General features: G+C 48.0%; 1 protein-coding gene across 3 annotated transcripts in view; it reads left to right on the top strand.

The window, feature by feature from the left end:
* The window catches only part of UGGT1 (UDP-glucose glycoprotein glucosyltransferase 1), an 89,393-nt gene extending 66,931 nt beyond the window's left edge, over window positions 1-22,462 (top strand). For all 3 annotated transcript variants that reach the window (XM_040979148.1, XM_040979147.1, XM_040979149.1), the window contains 13 exons: window positions 429-618; window positions 3,585-3,743; window positions 4,555-4,640; window positions 6,185-6,269; window positions 7,052-7,140; window positions 7,612-7,716; window positions 10,414-10,498; window positions 11,409-11,591; window positions 12,414-12,574; window positions 14,757-14,871; window positions 16,572-16,688; window positions 17,105-17,270; window positions 19,647-22,462. In XM_040979148.1, the coding sequence (XP_040835082.1) occupies window positions 429-618; window positions 3,585-3,743; window positions 4,555-4,640; window positions 6,185-6,269; window positions 7,052-7,140; window positions 7,612-7,716; window positions 10,414-10,498; window positions 11,409-11,591; window positions 12,414-12,574; window positions 14,757-14,871; window positions 16,572-16,688; window positions 17,105-17,270; window positions 19,647-19,672 (1,567 nt within the window). In that variant the 3' untranslated portion in view covers window positions 19,673-22,462. The remainder of the gene's footprint in view (window positions 1-428; window positions 619-3,584; window positions 3,744-4,554; window positions 4,641-6,184; window positions 6,270-7,051; window positions 7,141-7,611; window positions 7,717-10,413; window positions 10,499-11,408; window positions 11,592-12,413; window positions 12,575-14,756; window positions 14,872-16,571; window positions 16,689-17,104; window positions 17,271-19,646) is intronic.
* The last annotated feature ends 1,298 nt before the right edge of the window (window positions 22,463-23,760 follow it).

Raw genomic sequence — 23,760 nt, 5'->3', positions numbered from 1 at the left:
GCAGGGAACTGGGTTGGAAGTAGGGCCTCTGAGATACAAACCAGTGCCGATACGGGCTCCCAGCGCATGCAAGACAAGGACTTTGGCCACTAGACTACTGCACCATGCCCAGTGGTCTTGGTTTTTTAAGAGAATAATGACTTCTCCCTGATGGGATGAGAGTTCCCCAGGAACTTTTTGGGGCACGTGACCCTGACAGCTGCTACCCATGTGAGGCAGTGGTCTCCCCTCAGTTCTAGCCCTTCTGTTATTGGTCCCACAATAACCACAGGACACATGATCAGGTTGAAAGATGTTTTGGGGAACGGAAGGGGAGTCCTGGATATCTGGGTTGTTGAAACAGTCATTTGTTTTTCGCTGTGGCTGCTGGTAAGCGCCAGGACCACGGTCACACAGAAGCTCCTCTGACACATCCCTTTTGATTGCAGCTTCTACCGTTACGTCTTAGAACCAGAGATTGCCTTCACCTCAGACAAGAGCTTTGCTAAAGGTCCAATAGCGAAGTTTCTGGATATGCCACAGTCACCGCTGTTCACGCTGAATCTGAACACACCCGAGAGCTGGATGGTTGAATCTGTCAGAACGCCCTACGATCTTGACAATATTTATTTGGAGGAGGTAAGATGGACCTTATTGTGTATGAAGCCATTTGTGATGCAGTGGTGGCCGGCTCAGACCGGATAGGTGGGCCTCTTAAGGCATCTGTGTCTCAGTCTGATGTACCTGTTACACTAAGAGCTGTATTCAGTTAGGATTCATATACCATGAACTTTCCCCTGGTCTTTAAAGGTTGATTTTTTATTTATTTGAGAGGCAATGTGACAGAGAGAGGAGAGAGACAGAAAGCACTCTTCTAATCCACTGGTCCATTCCCCAAATGACTTCAAGAACCAGAGCTAGGCCAGGCTTAAAGCAAGAGCCAGGAATTCCATCCTTTTCTCTCAGATGGGTGGCAGGGTTTGTCATCTACTGCCTTTTCCAGCAGCTAGCGGGAAGGTAGATTAGAAGGGAAGCAGCCATTGCTCCTCAGTCTTCTGGCTGAGTTTAAGCGAGAAAGAGACATAGCCACGATGCCAGTATTGTGATGCAGTATTGCATAGCAAATGGCTATGCTTAACATGCTGCACTGCAATGCTAGCTAACCTCTTTTAAACTGTACAGATTAAAGGTTCTAGTACATTCTGAGAGTTGTGCAACCAGCACTCTTACCTAATTTTATAATATCTTTGTCACCTCCAGAAGAAACTCCATCCTGTTAGGAGTCACTTCCCATTTCCTTGATCCCAGGCAAGCACTCATCTCGTCTCCATCCTTGTGTAAATACACATTCTTACATTGAAGATTCTCACATAGAGAATCCTACGCTATGTTGGCTCTTGTGACTCACTTTCACTTAACAGGTTGTTTTCAAGATTCAGACGTGTTAGTACTTTATTTTAATATTTTTTATTGTCTGTGGAGTTTTTTGTTTGTTTGTTTTTGTTTTTTTTAAGTTGTATTTACTTGAAAGGCTGGGTGACACAGAGGAAGAGATCTTCCATCCACTGGTTCACTCCCAGTACGTTCACAACCAGCAGGGCTGGGTCACACTAGGTCTCCCGTGTGTGTCAGGTGCCCAAGTACCTGGTCCATCTTCCCTTGTATTCCTAAATACGTTAGCCGGGAGCTGGATTGGAAGCAGGGCAGCTAGAACTCGAGCCTGTGCTGCAGTATGGGATGTCAGTGTCCACAGGGGACAACTTAACCATCTGTGCCACAACACCTGTCTGTTGGGTTTTTTAAAATTAATATTTAAAAATTTTTAACTAACACATAGTAATTGTATATGTTTGTGGGATTCAATATAACATTTAAATTCATTCCTACAAAAACTGATAAGATCTGCACAATGAGTATTTCCATCACCTCAAATGTTACTTATTTCTTTGTGTTGGGAACATTAAAAGTCATTTCTGGGGCCCCGTGGCGTGGCCTAGGGGCTGAAGTCCTCGCCTTGAATGCGCCAGGATCCCATATGAGTACCAGTTCTAATCCTGGCAGCTCCACTGCCTGTCCAGCTCCCTGCTTGTAGTCTGGGAAAGCAGTCGAGGACGGCCCAAAGCTTTGGGTCTCTGCACCCACATGGGAAACCTGGAAGAAGTTCCTGACTCCTGGCTTTGGATCAGCACAGCACCAGCTGTTGTGGTCATTTGGGGAGTGAATCATTGTACAGAATCTTTGTCATCCTTTCTGTATATCTGACTTTCCAATAAAAAAAATAAAAATAAATTAAAAAAAAAAAAGTCATTTCTGCCGGGGAGTTTGAAATAAACAACCGCAGTTAATCTGCTGTACTGTAGACTCTTAGAAGTTATTCTTCGTGGGGCAGGCATTTAGCTTAGAAGTGGAGGTGCCTGCATCCCACGTCAGAGTACCAGAGGGCTCTTCGCTCCAGCTTTCTCCCAGTTCACATGCTGAGAGTCAATGGTAATTACTGCAGGTCCCTATCACCAGCAGGCAAGACTGCTGTGCGTCTCCAGTTTCTGGCCTTGGCCAAGCCCAGCCCAGCCCATTCCTGGCTTTTGTGGGCGTTTGGAAAGTAAATAGGTAGATGCCTATGTTCATTGCTTGGTGCCTATCTTTAAAAAGGTGACAGTGGGCACCGCTGTACTCATTAACCGAGTCTTTTCGCCATCTCCTCTCCTAGGACCTTCTCAGGCTTTGGAAACTGCTACTTTTTTCATTTTCACAAATGATTAATAGCCGTATTTGTTGTTCCATATCTCATTTACTTCACCTACCATAATCTCCAAGTCCATTCATGTGGTCACAAATGACAGATTGTCTATAGTTGAATAATGTGTTCACATGCTGCATTTTCTTTATCCATTCATGAAAAAACATTTAGGTTGTTTCTTTCCTTTTTTTTCTTTACTATTATGAACACTTTCGCTATAATCCTGGTGCTTTTGTACCATTGCACAAACACAGACATCTTTATTAACCGTCACCACAGCCGAGGTGCAGTACATTTCATTCACCCCCAAAAGTTAACTTACCACCTCTTTGCAGGCAGCTTGCACCTTCCCCTGGTTCCAAGAAGCAACTGAAATGTTTTCTCTCATGGTATAGTTTTGTCTTTTCTTGAATATTCTCTCTTTTTTTTTAAAAAAAAGATTTATTTATTTTTATTGGTAATTCAGATTTAAGAGAAGGAGAGACAGAAAGAAAGGTCAAAAAGTCTTTGGTCTGCTGATTTACTCCCCAGATGGCCACAACGGCCAAAACAGCTGATCCAAAGCCAAGAGCCTCTTCTAGGTCTCCCACATGGGCACAGGGTCCCAAAGCTTTGGGCTGTCCTCGACTGCTTTCCCAGGCTACAAGCAGGGAGCTGGATGGGAAGTGGAGCTGCCGGGATTAGAACCGGTGCCCATATGGGATCCCATCACATGCAAGATCCATTAGGCTACCATACTAGACCTGAAAATTCTTGAAGTATATGGTATATGTGTCTTTTCTGTCTGCTTTATTCATTTTGTGGAGTGCTTCTCAGATGCATCTGTGTTGGTGCAGAGTCTTCAAGTAATTCCATCTCAATATTGCAGGTGGACAGCATAGTAGCTGCTGAGTATGAGCTGGAGTACCTGTTACTGGAAGGTCATTGCTATGACGTCACCACAGGTCAACCCCCCCGAGGACTGCAGTTTACATTAGGAACTTCAGCCAATCCTGTCGTCGTGGATACCATTGTCATGGCCAATCTGGTAAATAAGCACTTCATCGGATGGTATTGTGGTCATTTGCATACCATAGTTTATCGTGAAACAGTTGGCATGCTGAACCATAACGTGAGATTAAAAATTCATAATTGATTTGATTCATTTTTAAAAATCGCTAATTCAGTTCAATTTGTGGATCAAAATTAAGTTAACCCAAAAATAATGTAATGTCTACTCTAACTGAATGGACCTGTTAGAAATTAATTGCTCCTGATCTAAAAGCTTTGTTTTTCTGCTCTGCAGCTTCATAGCTGATTCATGAAGCACACCTAGATTCTTTTTGAATGTCTATTTATGTATTGTTATTACTTTGGAAGGCAGAGTGTAACAGAGAGGTGTGGGAGAGATATCTTCTATCCTGTCTACAGATTTGCTTCTCAGATACCTAAAATACGCAGGGCTGCAGCAGGCCAAAGCTAGGAGCCCATAATTCCATCCCAGTCTCCCACGTGGGCGGCAGGGGTCCCAGCACTTGAGCAGTCAGCTGCTGCCTCTTGGGGTGCAGCAGGGAAGGCTGGATCTGAGGCAGTGCAGCCGGGACGTGATTATCCCAGGCCATACATAGAGGTCCTGGGGTGCTGAGCAGTGGCTTATGCTGTTCCCCAACACCTGCCCCTCTTTAATTCTTCGCTGGTAGGCGGACTTCTTGATTTGATTGGCGTGTGCTTTGCTAGAATTTCCAGGATACATGAATACACCAAACTTTTGTTTTTGACTGAAAATGAAGGCGCTGTTCCTCGGAAAACAGCATTTCGATGTTTTGAAGAGACCTAACATCTGGCTTTTCTTGTGGCAGGGCTATTTCCAGCTGAAAGCCAAGCCGGGAGCCTGGTTCCTCAGGCTGCGGAAGGGGCGCTCGGAGGATATCTACAGGATCTACAGGTAGGGGCGCGAGCTGCGGGTGCATTGCTTCAGGACCTTTCGAACTTAGGATCAGATCTAATTGAAAGCAATCCTGTTGGGTAGCTGAGGAACACGGCTTCATAAATCTGTGTGGAACGAGGCAGTGTTTTTCCAGTAAATCAAATACAGAATATTTATTATGGTAAAATTGGATCATGAGAGATAGAAATAAGATGTGAAATCCATGCGTAGTTTTTTCATAATTGCATTTTAACGCCCATAGGAACTGATCTCTCGATTCCATTTTTCATGCATTTTTCTAAAGGACCCTTGAGTTGCCAGGCTTTATTCTTCAGTGACTCCTTTGCATGGCTGGAATGAAATCATGTATTCACTGTAATGCAGACCATAGGCAGGTGAAAAGTTTAATTTTGGGGGAAAAAAAGGAAAAAAGCAAACTTGTCTACTGAAAGTACGTGTCTTGATCTGGAAGCTTTATGGTTGGTCTGCAGGATCTTGACAAATTCTTTGTAAAACTTGCCAGCAGGAGCCAGTTTACTACACGTGCTTATCAGCTGAAGTTCAGTGTCAGTTCTGATCACCACGGTGTAAGTTAGTTTTAAGCCGTGTGAGGTCTTCCCTGGGAATTTTCTGGGGAACGCTTCTCATTGGAGATGGTTTGAGACACTGCTTTGTGTGTCCTTTCCTTTGCTCCTGTCCTGCACGAAAGCAAGGCGCCAGAGATCGTTTTTCTATTGGATTTTGCACCATAACAGCATCGGCATGGTAAACAGGAGACATTTCTCCACATTTTGCCTCTAACCTCTCTTTGTGCCCTTGCTCCCCAGTCTTCCCCCTTCCCTTAGCGTGGGCTGATGCTCCCACGTTTAATGTCTCTGGTTCCTGTCCTCCTGTGCTTGCCAGTCTTGGGAGTTTGTGTTACTTTGGGTTCCGCCCCTGTTAGAATCTTACTCTTGCCTGAGAACTCTGTTTTGCTGGATGACAGCAGATGCAGAGAACTCGTATTATTCCTGTGACTTTGGACCCTGGTGTGTGATGGGGAAGTGTTATTTGTGAGTTTCCTGCCTCTGCCCCGGTCTGCCTGCACATAGAGCTGAGGGTCAGCCCCGGCTGACTGTGTGTCTCTAGGCAGAAGGGGACAGTAGATTCCTTCACAGTGCCCCGCCCAGTGAAGAGTAGATGTGTTGTGGTTCCAGGGAGGTCGCAGAGATCCTTCCCCATCACTGTCCTTCATGGAAGGCACCTCGCCTGGCTCAGATCTGAGGGCCTGCACGGTTGTTCAGTGTTTGTTAGGGGTGTCCCATGCCTGAGAGCATCCCACTCTGATGGATCACTTGACAAGGATCTCTTAGGGAACTTAGGCACCCACTTCCCGTGAAATTCAGGATTGGGACAAGTGCTTCCGTGAAGCTTCAAGTGGCTTCCTCCGGGTGGCAAACAATGTTTGGTTCTGAAAGCATCCTTTACCAGGAGGAAGGTGAACAAGCATGGCAGTTGTCGTGCCTCTTGACTGCCTTGCGAGAACTGGGATTTGTAGTATGTCTCCTGTTTTTCTCTCCAAGCCACGATGGTACCGATTCTCCTCCTGACGCTGATGAGGTTGTCGTCATCCTCAACAACTTCAAAAGTAAAATTATTAAAGTGAAGGTGAGTTTGTTACCCCGAGGCACTCACTTGCTTACTGCTGGCAAACTTAGCCGCTTTTTGTCATTAGGCAGTCACTGTGTAGACTCAGATCTTGAACGCAGCCCCCGGTTCCCTTTGGAGCTTACCATTGCAGTTACAGGAGTGCCGCTCTGAGTGTCTCCTTGGATGCCCGTGGCTTTCTGGAACTTGGAGGTCACACCTGCAGAGGACCTCAGCCGGAAGAAGTCCCGTTTCATGTGCAGTGCTCTCAGTTCACAGTGTTGTGGAGCTAGTTACTCTCCAAATAAGTAATGAAATGATAGTCTTCTTTGATTTCTGCTCACTTTGGCTTTTTCTTAGCATTTGCAAGTTTTTAGAGTGCCATAAATTCACATAAAATGTACTGCAGGATAAATGGTGCTTATACATAATAAACCCCGAAGTCGGCCATGCTAGGGTGAGCGGAAAATGGTTCCTGTGCTTTCAGCAGTGAGCCTGTGTCGGTGCCAGGACATCCTTCAGATTCTGACCCGAAGTGCTTCCTTCCTCTCAGCGCTTCTGGTTTAACTCACAGTTTAATTTCATGTCCTTCATCCATCTACTTGGCAAGTTGTAGATGGCTGCTGTCTCATGAAGAGGTTGTAACTCTTGGCCTGAAGTTCCGATGGGAACATTCTGCTGACAGTGTCCGGGGCCTGGGTCGGATTGTGTGACAGTGCCTTGTGTCAGCAGCATGCGCAGTGTGCGTCTGACTTGCCTGTTAGACCTACGTGGGGGAATGAGCCCATGACATGTGATTGCAGGTTCAGAAGAAGGCGGACATGGTGAACGAAGACCTGCTGAGCGATGGGACAAGTGAGAATGAATCTGGATTTTGGGACTCCTTCAAATGGTAAATTGGCAGCATAAAGAGAAGCCACGTTTTTAAGGGAAGTTTGAGACATATCTCAGTATTGTCTTCTCCTTTTTAATATAATGATGCTGCCTAGGCTTTTAGCCTTCTGCTTTTGTACAGCAAATCTCCCACTTACGTTTGAAGTAGATGAGTGCTTTCACCCGCGGCTGCCTAAGGCGGCTGCTCTCTCCTCGCGGTGAAGCGACTTCTGTTCCCGACTTCCCCGTTGTACATACTGTGTATAGTATCGATTCCCAAAAGAGCACAATGCCTCGGCGTGAGTGTCGTCATCTCTGGGCACGGTGCTGCCGGCCCGGGCCCTCACGGTGCATAAGGGTCTCAAAGCCAGCTACGGCTGCATCCCCCCAAGCAGGGTGGGAAGAGGCGAGCAGCATCTCTGGCCTGCTCCTGAAAGCGCTGCCTCTACCTGCTTTTCATGCCGCCTTACTCTCACCTTTGTTACCACAGGGGCTTCACAGGAGGACAGAAGACGGAGGATGTGAAACCAGATAAAGACGACATAATTAATATTTTCTCTGTTGCGTCCGGTCACCTCTATGAAAGATTTCTTCGGTTAGTCTTGTTGATCTCTTCAGTGTGCTTGAATGATTTTGTCACACAGCTCCTTCGTAGAGAGAAAAGGTTTTGTGGAATTCTGCCCTCTGTGCCTGTGGTGTATGCTTGAACCTGTGTGGGCGTGGTGCCTGGCTTGCCTGATGGGTCTCTTTTTGTCTGTTCAATGCCAGGGAGTTGAGCTGTGCAGTGCGTGCTCTGTGTGTGTATTTCGAGGATACAGACCTTTGCTGTCGCCACGCACGTGTTGTGGATGGGGTCTCCTCCCCCCAGACATTGTTTAAAATTAGGGAAAATGAGAAAGTAGAGAGCAGGCAGACCTGTGGCCCCCTTCACTGTCTCCTGCTGCTTCTTGGGGGCTTTAGAGCCAGGAGATTCAGTCTTTATGTAAGGACGTTCCTGACTCACACAGACTGAGGCCCAGAGCATGAGGGCCTGGCCTGCATTCTCACAGGTGGAGCCAGGAGCCGCGCGCTTGGGCTGGGTGACGTGCTGGCAGTCAAGGGGAAGGCACATGTGAGGGCCTTGTGGTGCTAGGAAGGCTCAACTCTGAGGAGACACCATTTATTTTCAGTGTTTGTTTATTTATTCCTGTGTAGTTGGAAGGGGGAAAGACAGGTATCCCAGCTGCTGCTTCCCTTCCCGAATGCCCACAGCAGCTGAGGCTGGGTGAAGCTGAGGCCAGGGGTCAGGAATTCCATGTCCTGCTGTCCCCATGATGTGCTGGCCGAAAGCTGGTTCAGAAGTGCCGTTCCCGGCACTTGGGCTGGCCCCCCCAGGACTTCCCACACGGTGCCTAACCCCTCTGCACTCCCCCGAGGGATGTTTTTGCCTGGAGTCAGTTCTTCTCATCTCCATTATAGTGACTTTTCACTCTTCGCTACAATGCTAATAAGAGAAACAATAATCAAAATGCCACTTTGTTCCTTTTAGCTCTCCTGTTTCCAAGAATAATATTTAGCCTAACATAATGACAGTAGTAATTACTGGACTTAATTAGATCCCTTCATTTCAACACTTTTTTGGTTTGTTTTCATAGGGGAGAATCCTGAGCTTGTACCTTCGCCTCTGCTAGCTCTCTCTACCAGGCCTCTTTGTCCACGCAGTAGGAGGCAGTAAACTTACATGCCCGTTCCTCAGTACGTGGCTTGGGGTGGGTGGTTACGTACAACCTCCAGCATTTTGTACTGTAGTCTAGATAAAGGAACGAGTGAGTCGAGCGTTGTGGTGTAGTGGGTTAAGCTGCCTCATGGCACACCTGCATCCCTGAAACAAGTACCACTTCAAGTCGGATGATGACTCTGGATGAGCAGGTGATGGTCCAGGTGCTTGAATTCCTGCCACTCATATGGGAGTCTTGAATGGAGTTTCTTGCTCCTAGGGTCAGCTTGGCCCAGTCCTGGCTGTTGTGGGCATTTGGGAAGTGAAAATCAGCAGATAGAGAATCCCTGTCTCTGTCTCCCTCTCTGCCGCTCTACCTTTCAAATAAATATAAAAGTCTTTTGTGGGCTGGCATTAATTGTAGCAAGCTGATTTTCTGCCGGCAAAACTGGCATCCCATATGGGTGCCAGTTCAAGTCCTGCCGGGTTCACTGCTGACGCAGCTCTGCTAGCACACCAGGGCAAGCAGTAGAAGATGGCGTGTGCACTTGGGGCCCTGCCATGTGGGAGACCCTGAAGATGGCCCAGGCTCCTGGTTTCAGCCTAGCCCAGCCCTAGGCCTTTGTGCCCATTTGGAGCGTAAACCAGCAGCTGTAAGATTCTCTCTGCCTCGCCTCTTCTCTTTAATTCTGCCTTTCAAATTAAATAAATAAATGAATCTTTTTTTTTTTAAGGTTTATTTATTTTTGTTGGAAAGTCAAATATATAGAGAGAGGAGGAGAGATAGACAAGAAGCTCTTCCATCCGATGATTCATTCCCCAAGAGACTGCAATGGCCAGAGCTGCACTGATCCAAATCCGGAAGTCAGGAACCTCCTCTGGGTCTCCCACGCGGGCACAGGGTCCCAAGGCTTTGGGCTGTCCTCTACTGCTTTCCCAGGCCACAAGCAGGGAGCTGGATGGGAAGCGGGACTTGAAGGGATTCGAACCGGTGTCCATATGGGATCTCGATGCATTCAAGGCGAGCACTTTAGCTGTTAGGTCACCATGCTGGGCCCAATAAATAAATCTTGTTCTAAAAAAAAATCTTTGGGAGTCTGGTGCGATAGCTCCGTGGCTAAATCCTCATATTCCAAGTGCCAGGGTCCCATGTGGATGACCATTTGTGTCCCATGTGCTCCACTTCTGTTCCAGCTGCCTGCCTTTGGCCTGGGGAAACAGTAGAGGATGGCCCAAAGCCGCAGGACCATGCGTCTGCGTGGGAGACTGGGAAAGCTCAGCTCTGGCCGTTATGGCCTTTTGGAAAACCTTTCTCTCTTCTCTGTAAATCTAATCTACCTTCCCAATAAAAATAAATAAATCTTTAAAAGAAAATCTTTGGGGGAAGAAAAAGCAGATTTCACAACAGAATTATTTATGGGTGATAAAGGCCCCTTCTGTCCCATTCACCGACACCTGATTGAACAGAAGTAAGGGCCCCGCCTAGTCGAGCCGTCCTTTGGCTCAGCCTTGACGTTGTGCTTGTTGCGTTGACCGTATTTACTGCTGACAGTAATGCCCAGCAGGATTTGTTACCATCTGCTTTTCACTTGGCAGTATAATGATGCTGTCCGTGCTGAAGAACACCAAGACTCCTGTGAAGTTCTGGTTCCTGAAGAATTATCTGTCCCCTACGTTCAAGGTTGGTTTCTCAGGGAACACAATGGCATTAAGGAGAGGTTTGGTTTTTTGTTGTTGTTGTTGTTTTGTTTTTTGTGTGTGTGTGTGTGATAGATACGTAGGTACTTGCTGCTTTCTGTTTGTTCATTTGCCTTAATTTTATTGCCTATATCTATGTTGGTTATGCTTCCAGTTTGTTTTATGATAACAGTCATTGTAAAACCAAGCCAAAATTACTGACCTGTTTGAAGCTTGGATAGGGTGAAGAGAGATCATCTGTATTGTTTTTTGTTTGTTTTTGAAGCGAATTTTTGATGGAGTAATGTTCCCTTCGTTTAGAAAACTCAGTGCCAGCTTTCGTTGAGGAGAGTGACTGGTTTGATCGTGAACCACTAACTCCTGGCGATGTAATGATTCATCCACGTAAAACAAGAGCAACAGCCTTGCAGAGACTGTGGCTTCATTTACGTCAGCCAGAATTTGTCATCTGCAGTGATTTCTGTGTATTCTCCCTCCGCCCCATAACATTTAGTAAACAACTCTTAATGAATTCATGAACAAATCTGCCAGGTGACTGATACATTGCCAGTTCCCTGAAGGTGCTTGTATTAGAATCTGAAAGCCATACTCATTATTGGCATCAAATTTGTCTAGAACTTTGACTTTGCCATGTTGTTTCTTGGACTGACCCTAGCCTTGAGGACGTCTCATAATCAGACTCAAAAATGGTTAAATGGACTTGGAAGTGACACACAGAGAGCTATACATCTAAAAGCTTTTGCGTAGAAAGACTTGTATCATTTCCCGTGCCAGTTCTTTTGGTGGCTGCATTTGACATGGGTCTTAATTGTGGGGATTGCCTTACATTACGATGCCAGTTTTCTTAATGAGAGCAAATCGTTGTTTGTTTTGTTCCCCATATCTCAAAATAGGAGTTTATCCCTTACATGGCACGCAAGTACAATTTCCAGTATGAACTTGTGCAGTACAAATGGCCCAGGTGGCTTCACCAGCAGACGGAGAAGCAGCGCATCATCTGGGGTTACAAGATCCTCTTCCTGGATGTGCTCTTCCCACTCGCGGTCGACAAATTCCTGTTTGTGGATGCTGATCAGGTGAGCTCTGAAATGGGCTGGGTTTTCCTAGTTGTAATAAAGGTAGCAGCTTTCCCGTTCTTTTTTTTTTCACAAGGCATTTTTTCCATTTGTGGAAATGACCAGTTTGAAAATATAGGCACCAGCGTAGTCGCAGAGCAGGTTAAGCTGTTGCCCGCAGCATCAGCATCCCATTTCAGAGGCGCCGTCAGAGTTCTGGCTGCTCTGCTTCTGACCTTCTGCTCATGTGCCTGTGAAGGCAGCAGAAGATGGCCCCTGTATCCGGGCTGCTGCCACGCATGTGGGAGACACAGAGTTCCTGCATCCTGGCTTCGGGCTGACTCAGCCCTGGTCATTGCAGCCACTTAGAGAGTGACTCAACAGATTTTTTTCACTGTGCCTTTCAAAGTAAGTTTTTTTTGTAAAAACATAAGGAAGAACATCACTCAAGATAGGATCACTTTAATTTTGTATTGCGTATTTGTCATTTTCATTATCGTAACAAAATTATCATAGCATTATATACTCAACCAGGAAGCATCCTTTCCTGCTTCCGGTATGTCCACATCTAATCTTGGTTGAGTACATAGCCACTGTTTCCCCTGTTCACTTACATGATCCAACTCTGTGACCCTGTGACAGGAGTACTGTCATTCCCATTTGCAAACAAGGACATTGAACTTCCTCCTAGGCTAGGTTTTACTTGTTAGTCGGCAGAACCAGCTGTGCGGGGGATCCAGGCTGGGCTGGCCTTCTTTCCCACCGTGCTGCCTGAAGGGAGCTGCTGCCCCGGAGCTCTCTGCATGGCTGCTCACCAATGCCTTGTGCTGTTCTTTCCTCCAGATTGTGCGGACAGATCTGAAGGAGTTGAGGGATTTCAATTTGGACGGTGCCCCTTACGGCTACACTCCTTTCTGTGACAGTCGAAGAGAAATGGATGGCTACAGGTTCTGGAAGTCGGGGTACTGGGCCAGTCATTTAGCTGGGCGAAAATATCACATCAGGTACTGAGAAAGGGGTATGCCTCATGATGCTGTGCTGTCTTAACTTTTGAGATGTTTACACTGTGAATAAGTAATACATTATGTTAGTCAAAAGTAAAAAAATTGTATTTTAAAATGTTAAGTTTGGGTTTTGCGGTAGGCATTTAGCCCCGCTGTTAAGATACCTATATCCCATCCAAAATATCATATACGGGGAGAAAAAGATCCTAGTCCTACCTTGCTTCTACTCAGTCTCACCCCTGTATCAGGTGTATTCTCTGGTTTATTTACGGTCTGTCCTTGCATAAGCAGCTATGAGTGCATGTTCTTTTTTGCTCAGAATGTAGCATGCTATTTACATTGATTTGCTATTATTTTTTCTTAGTGTCTAAACGCATGGAATATCAATATATGGGGAAGGACTTGTGTTGCTTTTTACAATTGCTTAGTATTCTAGTATGTGAGTATTATTTATAATGATTTGTAATATGTTATCTATCGAATACACGGTGGTAGTTAGTTATATGCAGTTCAAGTGTGTTTTTTAGGTCTGTTCCTGGAAGTGAAACTCAGGTCACATAGTGGATGTGTTTGTTTATGTTTCTCGTGAGCACTCACTCCTCTTCTCTGGGAAAGGCATGCTCTGAATGATTTGGAAGTAAGGAGACTGGTGGAATGCAGGAGGGCACTAGGAAGTGTTCCTGGAAGCCTGGGGCTGAAACTGCGAATTCATGGGGCCGACCTGGTGGCATAGCTAGTCAAGCCAGCATCTGCCACACTGGCATCCCATATGGGTGCCGGTCCAAAATCCATCTGCTCCATTTCCTATCCAGCTCCCTGCTGATGTATCTGGAAAAGCAGCAGAAGATGTTGCAAGTGCTTGGGTCCCTGCACCCATGTGGGAGGCCTTCAAGAAGTCCCTGGCTCTTGGCTTCAGGCTGGCATAGCTCCAGCCATTGTGGCCATTTGGGGAATAAACCAGCAGATGGAAAATCTGTCTTTCTCTCTCCATAACTTTGCCTTTCAAGTAATAAATTACAAGTTGATTTTTATGCCTTTTTTTTTTTTTGGAAATTTATGCCTAAGTTGCTTTTTTTTTTTTTCTTCATAATATATATTTTTCATGTTTATTTAGAGCATTATTTTTGGCACCAGAATAAACTTTTCTTTTTGTCAGAAACATTTATTTTTTATTGAAAAGTGAGATTTACAGAGAAAAGGAGAGACAAAGAGAAAGATCCTCCATTGGCTGGTTTACTCCCCAAAGTGGCCATAACAGCCAGAGCTGAGCCAGTCTGAAGCCAGGTGCAGAGTCCCAAGGCTTTGGACCATCCTTTACTGCTTTTTTACTGTGGAGCAGCTGGGACACAAACCATTACCCATAGGGGATCCGGAAACGTTCAAGGCGAGAACTTTAGCCGCTAGGCTACCACACTGGACCCTCATATTTTCTTAAAAAAAAAAAAAGCTGTTACTGATTTTGAGGTCAGAGATGCTGGGTATTCCGTCTATTGTTCAGTCTTCAAATGCCCACGGTGACCCCAATTCGGGGCCTAAGCCAGCAGCTAGGAATGTAACCCACGTCTCCCAGGTGGGTAGGGGGAGCCCAGCGTCTTGCTCCATCACCTGCTGCCTTCCAGTTTCCACAGTGTTGGGGAGTGGAGTCAGGGATGAAGCCTGGGGACTCCAGTGTGGGCTACGGAATCTGAGCTGCTGGGCCAAATCTACACCTGATCTCAGCCAAAAGGCTGAGAAGCGATTGCTGGGCCAAATCTGCCACAGAGCTTTTGAAGTACCTTCCTACAAGCAGAAGTGTTGGCGATCGGGGACTTCAGTGTCACATTTATATTCCCTGTCAAAAAGAATTGATAACACTGGGTTTTTCTACCACAACTTTGACTAATAGTTATTTTTTTTTTGCGGCTGAATCCACTGCATTTGTTGCACTGCATTGTCCTTTGGAGTACAGTTCAATAAGGAGCAGTGACAAATGTTAGCTTCTGGTGGCAGAGTATGGATTTTGCAGTAACCTCTTAAACACCTTTGAAGTCCTGCATGGCCGTGAGCTGCTGTGGGGCTACGTCTCAACTTCTCCAAGACAAGCCAGAGCACTTGGCAGGTGGCCTGTTGCGTGCCGTGGCGGAGTTAGCTTTTTCTGCCATGACCCATGACTGCTCATAACAAATGTGTCTTCCCCGTTCAGTGCACTGTATGTCGTGGACCTGAAGAAGTTTAGGAAAATAGCTGCCGGTGACAGACTCAGGGGACAGTACCAAGGGCTCAGCCAGGATCCCAACAGCCTTTCAAATCTTGATCAAGTAAGTGGCCATTCTTCATGGTTAGCACCTTGCAGCAACAAAGATACAATGTTGTGTCGGAAAATGAAGCATGGTAGTCTCCGGAAGTCTTGTTTCTTTATGGAAATGGGTGTGTGTTTGCTAGTGTAAGAGAGGTTTTTCTTTTTTAAAGATTTATTTTATTTTTTATTGGAAAGGCGGATATACAGAGAGGTGAGACAGAGAGGAAGATCTTCCGTCCGATGATTCATTCCCCAAGCGGCCGCAATGGCTGAAGCTGAGCCAATCCGAAGCCAGGAGCCTATTCCGGGTCTCCCACACAGTGCTGGGTCCCAAAGCTTTGCTCTGTCCTCGACTGCTTTCCCAGGCCACAGGCAGGGAGCTGGATGGGAAGTGGAGCTGCCGGGATTAGAACTAGCGTCCATATGGGACCTTAACCACTACACCATTGCACCAGGCCCAAGAGACTTTAAAAAAAAAAAATTATTTACTTTATTTGAAAGGCAAAGTTGCAGAGAGAAGGAGAGACAGAGATCTCCATCCGCTGTAGAATTTGTACATACCTCTTACTCAGACTAAAGAAATTCCTCTTATTATTCCTCTTATTCCTAGCTTGCTTCTTTGATTAAAATCATCTGGGGGTCAGCGTTGTGGCACTGTGGGGTAGGTCTCTGCCTGCACAAATAGCAACATCCCATACCCGAGTGCTGATTTGTGTGCTGACTCTTACTTCCCATTCAGTTTCCTGCAATTGCAACAGTGGATGTGCCTGCCACCCATGTTGGAGACATTGGTGGGGCTCCTGGCTCCTGATTGCAGCCTGGCCCAGCTCTCACTGTTGCAGCTATCTGAGGATGAAACTAGCGGATAGGAGACACCTCTCTCTGTCTCCCTCCCTGTTATCTTGCATTTCAACTAAAGAAGTCTTTAAAAGTAAAATCAGAAACTGCCATTGTGCTGTAACAGGTTAAGCCACCGCTCGCAGCACTGGCATCCCGTATGGGCACCAGCTCGAATCCCTGCTGCTCTACTTGGGTCATGCCTAGCAATATGTTGTTATACTTTTTCTTTTCTTCTTCTGCTTCTTGTTTTTTTTTGGTCTGCTTCTTTTAATTACTGGAGAGTTGTTAGAAATCTTTTTTCATCTTATGAAATCTGTGTCGTGTAATTCTGTCCAGTTTTTCCTTACATCTTTTGCTGACTATATCAATGCCTGCAAATTGTGGAGTTACATATACTTAGCATAAGTTGTTCTTTTATTGTGTTCATGATATTTTTCTGCTCCATTTTTTTTTCCCCTTCTGGACCCTGACATGTACTTGCCGCAACATTACTGCCACTGCGTGGCCTGGTTTTTCATGGAATGCATTTCCATGAATTGTTGTTGAAGATCCTTGTGTTCAGTTGTCTCAGCAGTCAACAGGAATATTTTTCTTATCATCGCTCTTACAGATGTTTGAGTGCAACTAGTTCTGCGCTTTTCACAGATGTTTGTTGCTTATCATGGTCCAGTGTTTTGTCTAAATTTTGAGGTTTCAGACAACTCTGTACATGAATTTTCTCACTTCTTTTAAGCTTTTGGCGAGGGCCGTTTCAGGGCTGAGCACCCTTGGTGGGCTGTGGTTTGCCAGGAGCAGCTAACATCACCAGTTTACTGTGCCGTTATTTAAAACCTCTCCCAGAACATTAGTTCCACATGTTTCATTTCCTTGGCCAAACAGGATTTGCCGAACAACATGATCCATCAGGTGCCAATTAAATCACTTCCTCAAGAATGGCTTTGGTGTGAAACGTGGTGTGATGACGCCTCTAAGAAAAAGGCAAAGACAATTGATTTGGTGAGTGACCCATGTCGCTCCTCCGCAGAGACAGCTGCACAGATTAAGAGTGACCCACAGCCATCTCGTTTACCTCACCCACCTCAGGGACTGGCCCATGGGCTGTGGAGCATCTTCCAGTAGGTCTGAACTGGCTTTTGTGCCTGCAGCAGGGAGCCCAGCAGGGCCTGATGGGACTGTTCCCACTGCCTCCAGTCGACCTCGCTACCCCCGCCTGCTGCGTAACTTCCCCAGGGTGTGGGGGCTTGTCCTCCCCGCCGTCCTGGTGCTCCTGCTCGCCCATCACTCGCTCCCTCGTCATTGTCCTTTCTGTGCAGTTAGGGCTCGCTTCCCAAGGACCAGGAACGCCTTTGAATTCCACGTAGCATGCCCTTGCTTCTGTCCCGCTGAGGTGTGTGTTCCTCTGCTTGTCCCAGTGCAACAATCCCATGACCAAGGAGCCCAAGCTGCAAGCAGCCGTGCGGATCGTCCCCGAGTGGCAGGACTACGATCAGGAAATCAAGCAGCTGCAGGTGCGCTTCCAGGAGGAGAAGGAGGCAGGAACCCTGTACCAGGAAGAGACGCCTGAGCAGCCCCAAGAAGGTAGGCGCGCCCTCCCCCCACCCGTGGGGAGCGTTTGTTCACTGTCACGGGTTCTATTTGCGGCAGAATAAGGAGCAGAGACACAGGAGGCTAACGCTCCGTCTGGAAGCTGACCCTGCTGGTCTGCGCCAGTGTCGGCTCCTTTCCCTCCGTGACTCCGCTTCCCCTGTTGCGCTGGGAGGGAGAAGGAGCACCTTAATTGTAGTGGTTCTTACGGTTCACGGGTTTTCAGGTTTGTCAGTAAAACTGTCGAGGCACTGGGGGGCAGGTGTGCTGAGACCACGACAAAGTCTGTATTGACTGGGAAGAGTCCTTCCCCCAGCACACACTGGGATGGGCGTGAAGTGCATTGCATTTAAGCTAAGGACAGAAAAGACCTAAGTCTTCTGGTCTGTTCCTACTGTGTAGAGCTCACAGTAGTGGGCACTTGAAAACACTAGTAGCCTACGAACGGACTTCGTACTAACAAGCTGTGCTCTGGATTTTGAGCCTTGTTGTCCTTGAAACTCTTTCCAAAAAAATTAAGGCAACACATGGATTCTTAATACCAGGTTAAATATCTCAGCTAGGAAATTCTATGCTCACCATAAAAGTGAATTCAAATTTATTGAAATCTAAAGAATTCCTGAAATAGGGGAGCAGAGTGTGGCCACCCGGCTCAGTAAGAGGAAAGCGTGAGTAACAGGTCAGCCCTCCAGGGCACAGTCACTCACGGCCTAGAGTGTGGCTCGGCTGTACAGAGAAAAGCAGACATGTCGGCGATGCCATTTTGGAGGAGAAGGTGATGGGGCTGTTGTCATGACACCGGGCTAACACTGTGTAAGAGCAGCACGTCTGGGACTGGTGCTGGCACGCTGGTCACATTGCCGCTTGGCAGTGCCGGCACGCTGGTCACATTGCCGCTTGGCACTGCCGGCACGCTGGTCACATTGCCGCTTGGCACTGCCGGCAACCCTTATGGGCTCCTGTTCGAGTCCTGGCTGCTCCACTTCTGATCCAGCTCCCTGCGGATGTAGCTGGGAAGCCAGTGGAGGATGACCCCAGTGCTTGGGCCCCTGCACACCTGGGAATCCCAGATGGGAATCCCTGGGCTCCTGAGTGACCAGAGGATGGACAGTCTCTGTCCCACTCTGTAACTCTTTCAACTAAACAGTCTACTCAATAATTAGCAAGTTGTTCATAACAATTGAGTTTTTAAATGATTTCACCTGTCTGCCAAGAAGAGTCTTTAAAATGTTTATAACCTCAGAAGTTCCTCTTCTACAGATTTATCCTTAAAAAACAAAATGAGTGCTTGATAAAGAGTTATATGCATGTAGACACTTGTTTTACTATTATATATATGTCAGAAGCATTGAAAGCCATTTAAACACCCAGGGATGAGCTACCGTGAGGCCAAGGAGATGGTTTGCCGGCTGAGAAGTGAGGAACAGACTCCCAACTGGAGCCACAGGCATGGTCGCTCCAGGGGATGTTGCTCCCGTGAAAGCAGCCAGCTGGGGCTGCAGGTTGCAGGATGCTTCAGTGTCTGGAAATAGAAAGCCGTCTCCTCCATTTAGGTTTTTGCCTTTAAAACATATAAGAGCAGGTAGTGCGTCCAGGGTCGCAGTGAGGAGGCCGGTTGAGACACCTGCATCTCTGTCAGTTTGCAGTCCCCGCTCTGCTCCTGATCCCAACCTCTCGCCCAAGGGCAGCCCGCAGCACAGCTGTGGTGTGGTGGCTCGCAGGTAGGTGGGCTGGCCCCCTGGGCGAGACCTGCGTTGTGTTCCCAGCTCCCCGCTGGCCTAGCCCCATCCCAGCTCTCGAGGGCATTTTTATGGAGCAAACAGAGGGTAGGTTTTTAATCCCTGTCACTCTCTGTTCAATTGACTAATTCTTTAGTTTTTGAAGTAAGATTCTAAGCCTGAAAACACCAAACCAAAAAAAAATTTTTTTTTTCAAGATGTATTGTTTTCAATAGAAAGGCAGAGAGGAAAGACAGAAAGAAACATCTTTCATCAACTGGTTCACTCCCCAAGTGATTGTAACAGCTGGAGCTGAGCTGAGCTGAAGCCAGGAACTTCTTCTGGGGTCTCCCGCGTGGCTGCAAGGTCCCAAGGCTTTGGCTTGTCCTCCATTGATTTCCCAAGCCACAGGCAGGAAGCTGGATGGGAAGTAGAGCAGCCAGGACACAAACTGGTGCCCATATGGGGTCCCAGTGGATACGAGAGGAGGATTTAGCCACTGAGCCATTGCACTGGGCCCAAACCAAACGTTTTTCAAAGGCTGAAATGGGAATGGGGGTCCAAACAGTGGGCTGCCGCCGTGAAGTGTGGGCACCCGGGCTGTGGTGCCTGGGTAACCTGTTTTCTTGCCTGCGGTTCTCTTTTCCCATAGGACTTCAGAATCATGAAGAATTATGATGTCTGCAGGAGGATAGGAAACGACGCCCTTTGAAAGACAGTTTTTATACTAAATGCTAGTTTTCTGATCTGTCTATACAACTGCTGATGAACTGGCGGCACAGCCACGCCACCCCCTTTTGATTCTGAACATTTGATTTTGACTTCTGCACACCAGTGGGCGCCGGCTCTCTGGGGGTAAGCTCTGCCGGATTTGTACCTCAGAGGAAGATAAGTGGCTGCTCTTCGGGGACTCTGCCCAGAGCCATCTTCTTGTTGGAAGTGGCAACACAGCCGCAGCCAGAAGAGTCTTGCGGTGCCCACACCTGTGGGCATACAGACCAGCCCGAGATGTCACGTTCTTCCGTACCTCAGTTTACCCACAACCTGAGCTGCACTGCCCAGGCCTCCGCCCCTCCCCACTTGGGGTCTGGCCGGCAGCAGCTTCGTCCAAGGCCTGCGTGCCAGCATGCCCCTGCCTTGTACCTCCCACACATTAGGATTATCGATTGTTTCATCAGAACCCAACCAACAATCATGTGTCTTCAGGGTTGGCTCGGTGCAGTTGCTAAGCAAATGAATTCTGGGATGGGATGGGATAGGATAGGATGGGATGGGGTGGGGTGTGGTTGGGGGCCCCTAGAAATTATATCAGGGGTAGGAGGGCTCTGGGGGTCCAGGGGCGGGAAGGGCAGGCCAGAGGTTGGCTGTTCTCTCAGCCATCACTGCTAGATGGCAGTCAGAACTGAAGAGCAATTGGTATTCACCTAGTGTAGTGGGCATTCTAGGGGACTGTTTTGTAAACAGCTTTGGTGTTTGTGGAAGTCTGCCTTTTCTTCTCACTTACCGGCTGCAGCCATACTGTGAGCCACAAGGGTGGGGTGTGGTGGCGTGGCAGGAGGTGGAGGCTCGGCAGCTCCCCTCTCCCTGCCCGCCTCTCTCAGACCCACGGCTGGCCGGCTGGTCGGTCAGTGCGGGCTTTTCTCCGCAGAAGGCGGACTCCCACATCCCAGCCCAAGAGGGAATCTTGACTGGAGCTCAGCGGTCCCTCCTGGCTCCTCTGTCCTGGCTCTGTGGACATTGCCCACCCCGGTTTTGATGTCCCATGGCCGCACTCTGGAGTTCTGCCAAGCTGTGTTCTTTCCAGGGGTGGCAGAGGCCCCATTGCCCTGGCTCCGTCCCTGCCCAGGCTGCTAGGCTACAGCAGCACAAGCACCGGTGGGGCACTGCACTCACCTCTCAGTGCCCAGAGGCCAGTGGCTTGTTCTGTTTTAATATTTTACCTGCATTTTAAAAATGCAAGCAGTGGGTGCAGATAGCTAGCCAGCTAAGTCCTCACCCTTCTAAGCCAGTTACTAAACTGGTGTGCAGTCTTTTTTTAAATAAATCAGAATCTCATCACTAATACCAAGTAATTTATTTTCCCCATATTCAAATGCGGAAGTTTGTTTAGGAACCTCCCCAGTAGGTCTGGAGGAATACTTAGGTTTCCCAAGTCCATTAAAAACCCAAAGCTCAGAAGAGGATGAGGCACGTGTTTTGGTCCTTCCCGCTCTCCCCGTCCTCCCATGTGGCTGCTGGGCACAGAGGCTGTGGCACTGCGTCCCCTGCCTGCCTGCCCCACACCAGTAAGAGTAGCTAAGGGTGATGGGATTGGCCGAATAAAATATATTTGTTCCAACTTGACCTACGCATTTGATCAAGTCTCAGAGAGAAGGCCGCGGCCACTGTCCCAGGTTATCATCTGGTTGTTAAACAGGAACTCTCAAGCTACTGGGGCGTGCTTTCAAAACACTGGCTTTGTTGGGGTGTGGGACCGACCCTTCTCTATCTCCCCAAGTGCGTCTTGTTCTTTGTAAGGAGGGAGCAGAGTCAGCCATGTCCCATGTCTGGGAGGTGTGTCCTGGCCACTCCTTGCTGTGTGCCTCAGCGGGTGTCCAGCACTCAGCTGGGTTCTGAAGTGATCCGGGCTTCCTGTGTCGCGTCTTGCTTCCTGTGAGTGATAACCTTTCAGCGAACCATGTGCCCTTGGAAATGATGCTGTGCTCCCATCCAGTCTTGATCAGCTGTGCGTGTGTGTGTATATATACACGCACGCGCACGTGTGCTGGATGCTTGTACCCTGAGAGAGATGGCCTGTCGCTTCTCTGTAGGGTTAGAAAAGTTGTGAGCTGTTGGAGTGGCGCGCGTCTGTGGTGTCACGGAAGGCCCGTGTGCCGTGGGAGCGCTACGTGGGAGAGCAGATATGAGCCATGTCTGCTGGATTCCCCCCCGCCGCCCTTGCGGAGCTTCGCTTCCTTGGCTCTCCTCGGTCCTCTCGTGTTCCTGCCTCTGAGCAGCTCAGACCTGCTGGCAGGGCCCGGATCCTCAGCTCTAGAAAAGGGCTGAGAGCTGGGGCTTGTCCTGCAGGTGCGGGGAGACTGGCCATGAAGCACTAGAACCCCGTTAGCCAGGGACCGTAGCTTACCTGAACCACTGCTTAGGGACAGGCCAGATACCATGCCCAACAGCAGGAATGAAGTCAGACCTTTGAAAGCATCCTTTTAAAAGAACAATTCGATACAGAAGTTACAATCTGGGAATTCTGATAGCCTGGAGTGTCTGGTTTTGCAGAACTGTGATGTACTGGTTGAGCCACCTGATGGGACTTGTCTCAGCAGTGAACATGGCAAATAAAAACTGGAGAGCCAACCGGTGCAGTTATTTATACTTCACCCTGTTGTATCATCTTAGAGATTGATTTTCTAAGGACTTGATTTTGTGGGGACATCTTTGTGAGCCGATCAGAGTTAATAAACATAGCTCATCACATGTATTGATTGTGAGGTGGTATCTTATCTTTTCTCTTTTTTTAAGTTGAAATGTTTGTGTCCTCCACCTTGACTGCAAGGGAAAGCTCTTAGTCGGGGCTGTGCTTATGTCGCGTTTCTTGCTGTCTTTGGCTTCTATCCCATTTGTATGCCTACGTGTGGACAGTGGCCGCAGCAGTGGGTGAGTGCCGGGGGGAGTCGGTGAGTCTACACAGCTTCTACAAACAAACCACCATGTCAGCTTTGAGCCGCTGCGTGCTCCCCAGCAGTACTTCTGCAGTTTAAACTCCAAGGTCATGAGTGGGTGCACCAAGCCAGACGCCCTCTCTCGAGTCGTCCGCAGTGGCCTAGTAATGAAGAGGCCAGATATGAGAGAGTCAGAAAATGTGTCCACTGCACAGTGGGCACAATGGTCAGAGCTGAGCTGGTCTGAAGTAAGACTTTCTCTGATTCTCCTACATGGGTGTCAGGAACCAAACCCCGGGGTCATAGGCAGGGAGCAGCCAGGACACAAACTGGTGCCCACGAGGGATGCAGGTGCTTCAGGCAGGGAATGAGCTTGCTCTGCCACCATACCAGTCCTGCAAACTCTTCTTTAGGGCTGTCTTAGCTGTCATTGTGCCCCACTGAATGCAGCCCAGCCATCGGGGGGTTCCAGTGCCCACAGAATCTCTGCAAACAATAAAGCAGTTCCTGGGATGGTGAGGAACATGAAGTCCGCTTGATACAACCAACATCTGTTGTTAAAACCAGCAGATGGGTTGTTTTGCAAAGTCAGAGCTCAAGAGGGCCAGCAGGAGTGACAGAGAGAGCATAATGGGCCAGCAAGGGCTTCAACTGAAGCCTTGCCCTTCCCTGGGGCTGTGCTAGGCAGATTCCCCGTGCCCTTCTTGCACGCGGCAGAGCAGGCAGCATCACTCTACACAGTGCCCCGGCAGTGTCAAGGTGAGGACAGGCACAGGCAGCCCAGCCTTCTGCCTGGGATACAGAGGGTGCCATGGCCTGCAATGAAGACCCTGGCACCTGATACTCCACATGCACTGGGCATAGTGGCCCAGTGTCCTGAGTGCAGTGGAATTGGAGATCCCGGACTTTGTCAGAACAAACATTATTTTTCAAAGATCTATTTTAGGTGCTGGTGTAAGGTGTAAGGCTGTTACTTACAGTGCTGGCATCCACATGGATATTGGTTCCAGGCCTAGCTGTTTTATTTCTAGTCCAGCTCCCTCCCTGTGGCCTGGGAAAGCAGCAGAAAAAGGCTCAAATCCTTGGGACCTTGCCCCCATGTGGGAGACTTGG

The sequence above is a fragment of the Ochotona curzoniae genome, unplaced genomic scaffold, assembly GCF_017591425.1.
Source record: "Ochotona curzoniae isolate NIBS_2020 unplaced genomic scaffold, NIBS_Ocur_1.0 contig_3037, whole genome shotgun sequence".
Taxonomy (NCBI): domain Eukaryota; kingdom Metazoa; phylum Chordata; class Mammalia; order Lagomorpha; family Ochotonidae; genus Ochotona; species Ochotona curzoniae.
This window is presented reverse-complemented; position numbering and strand designations above follow the sequence as displayed.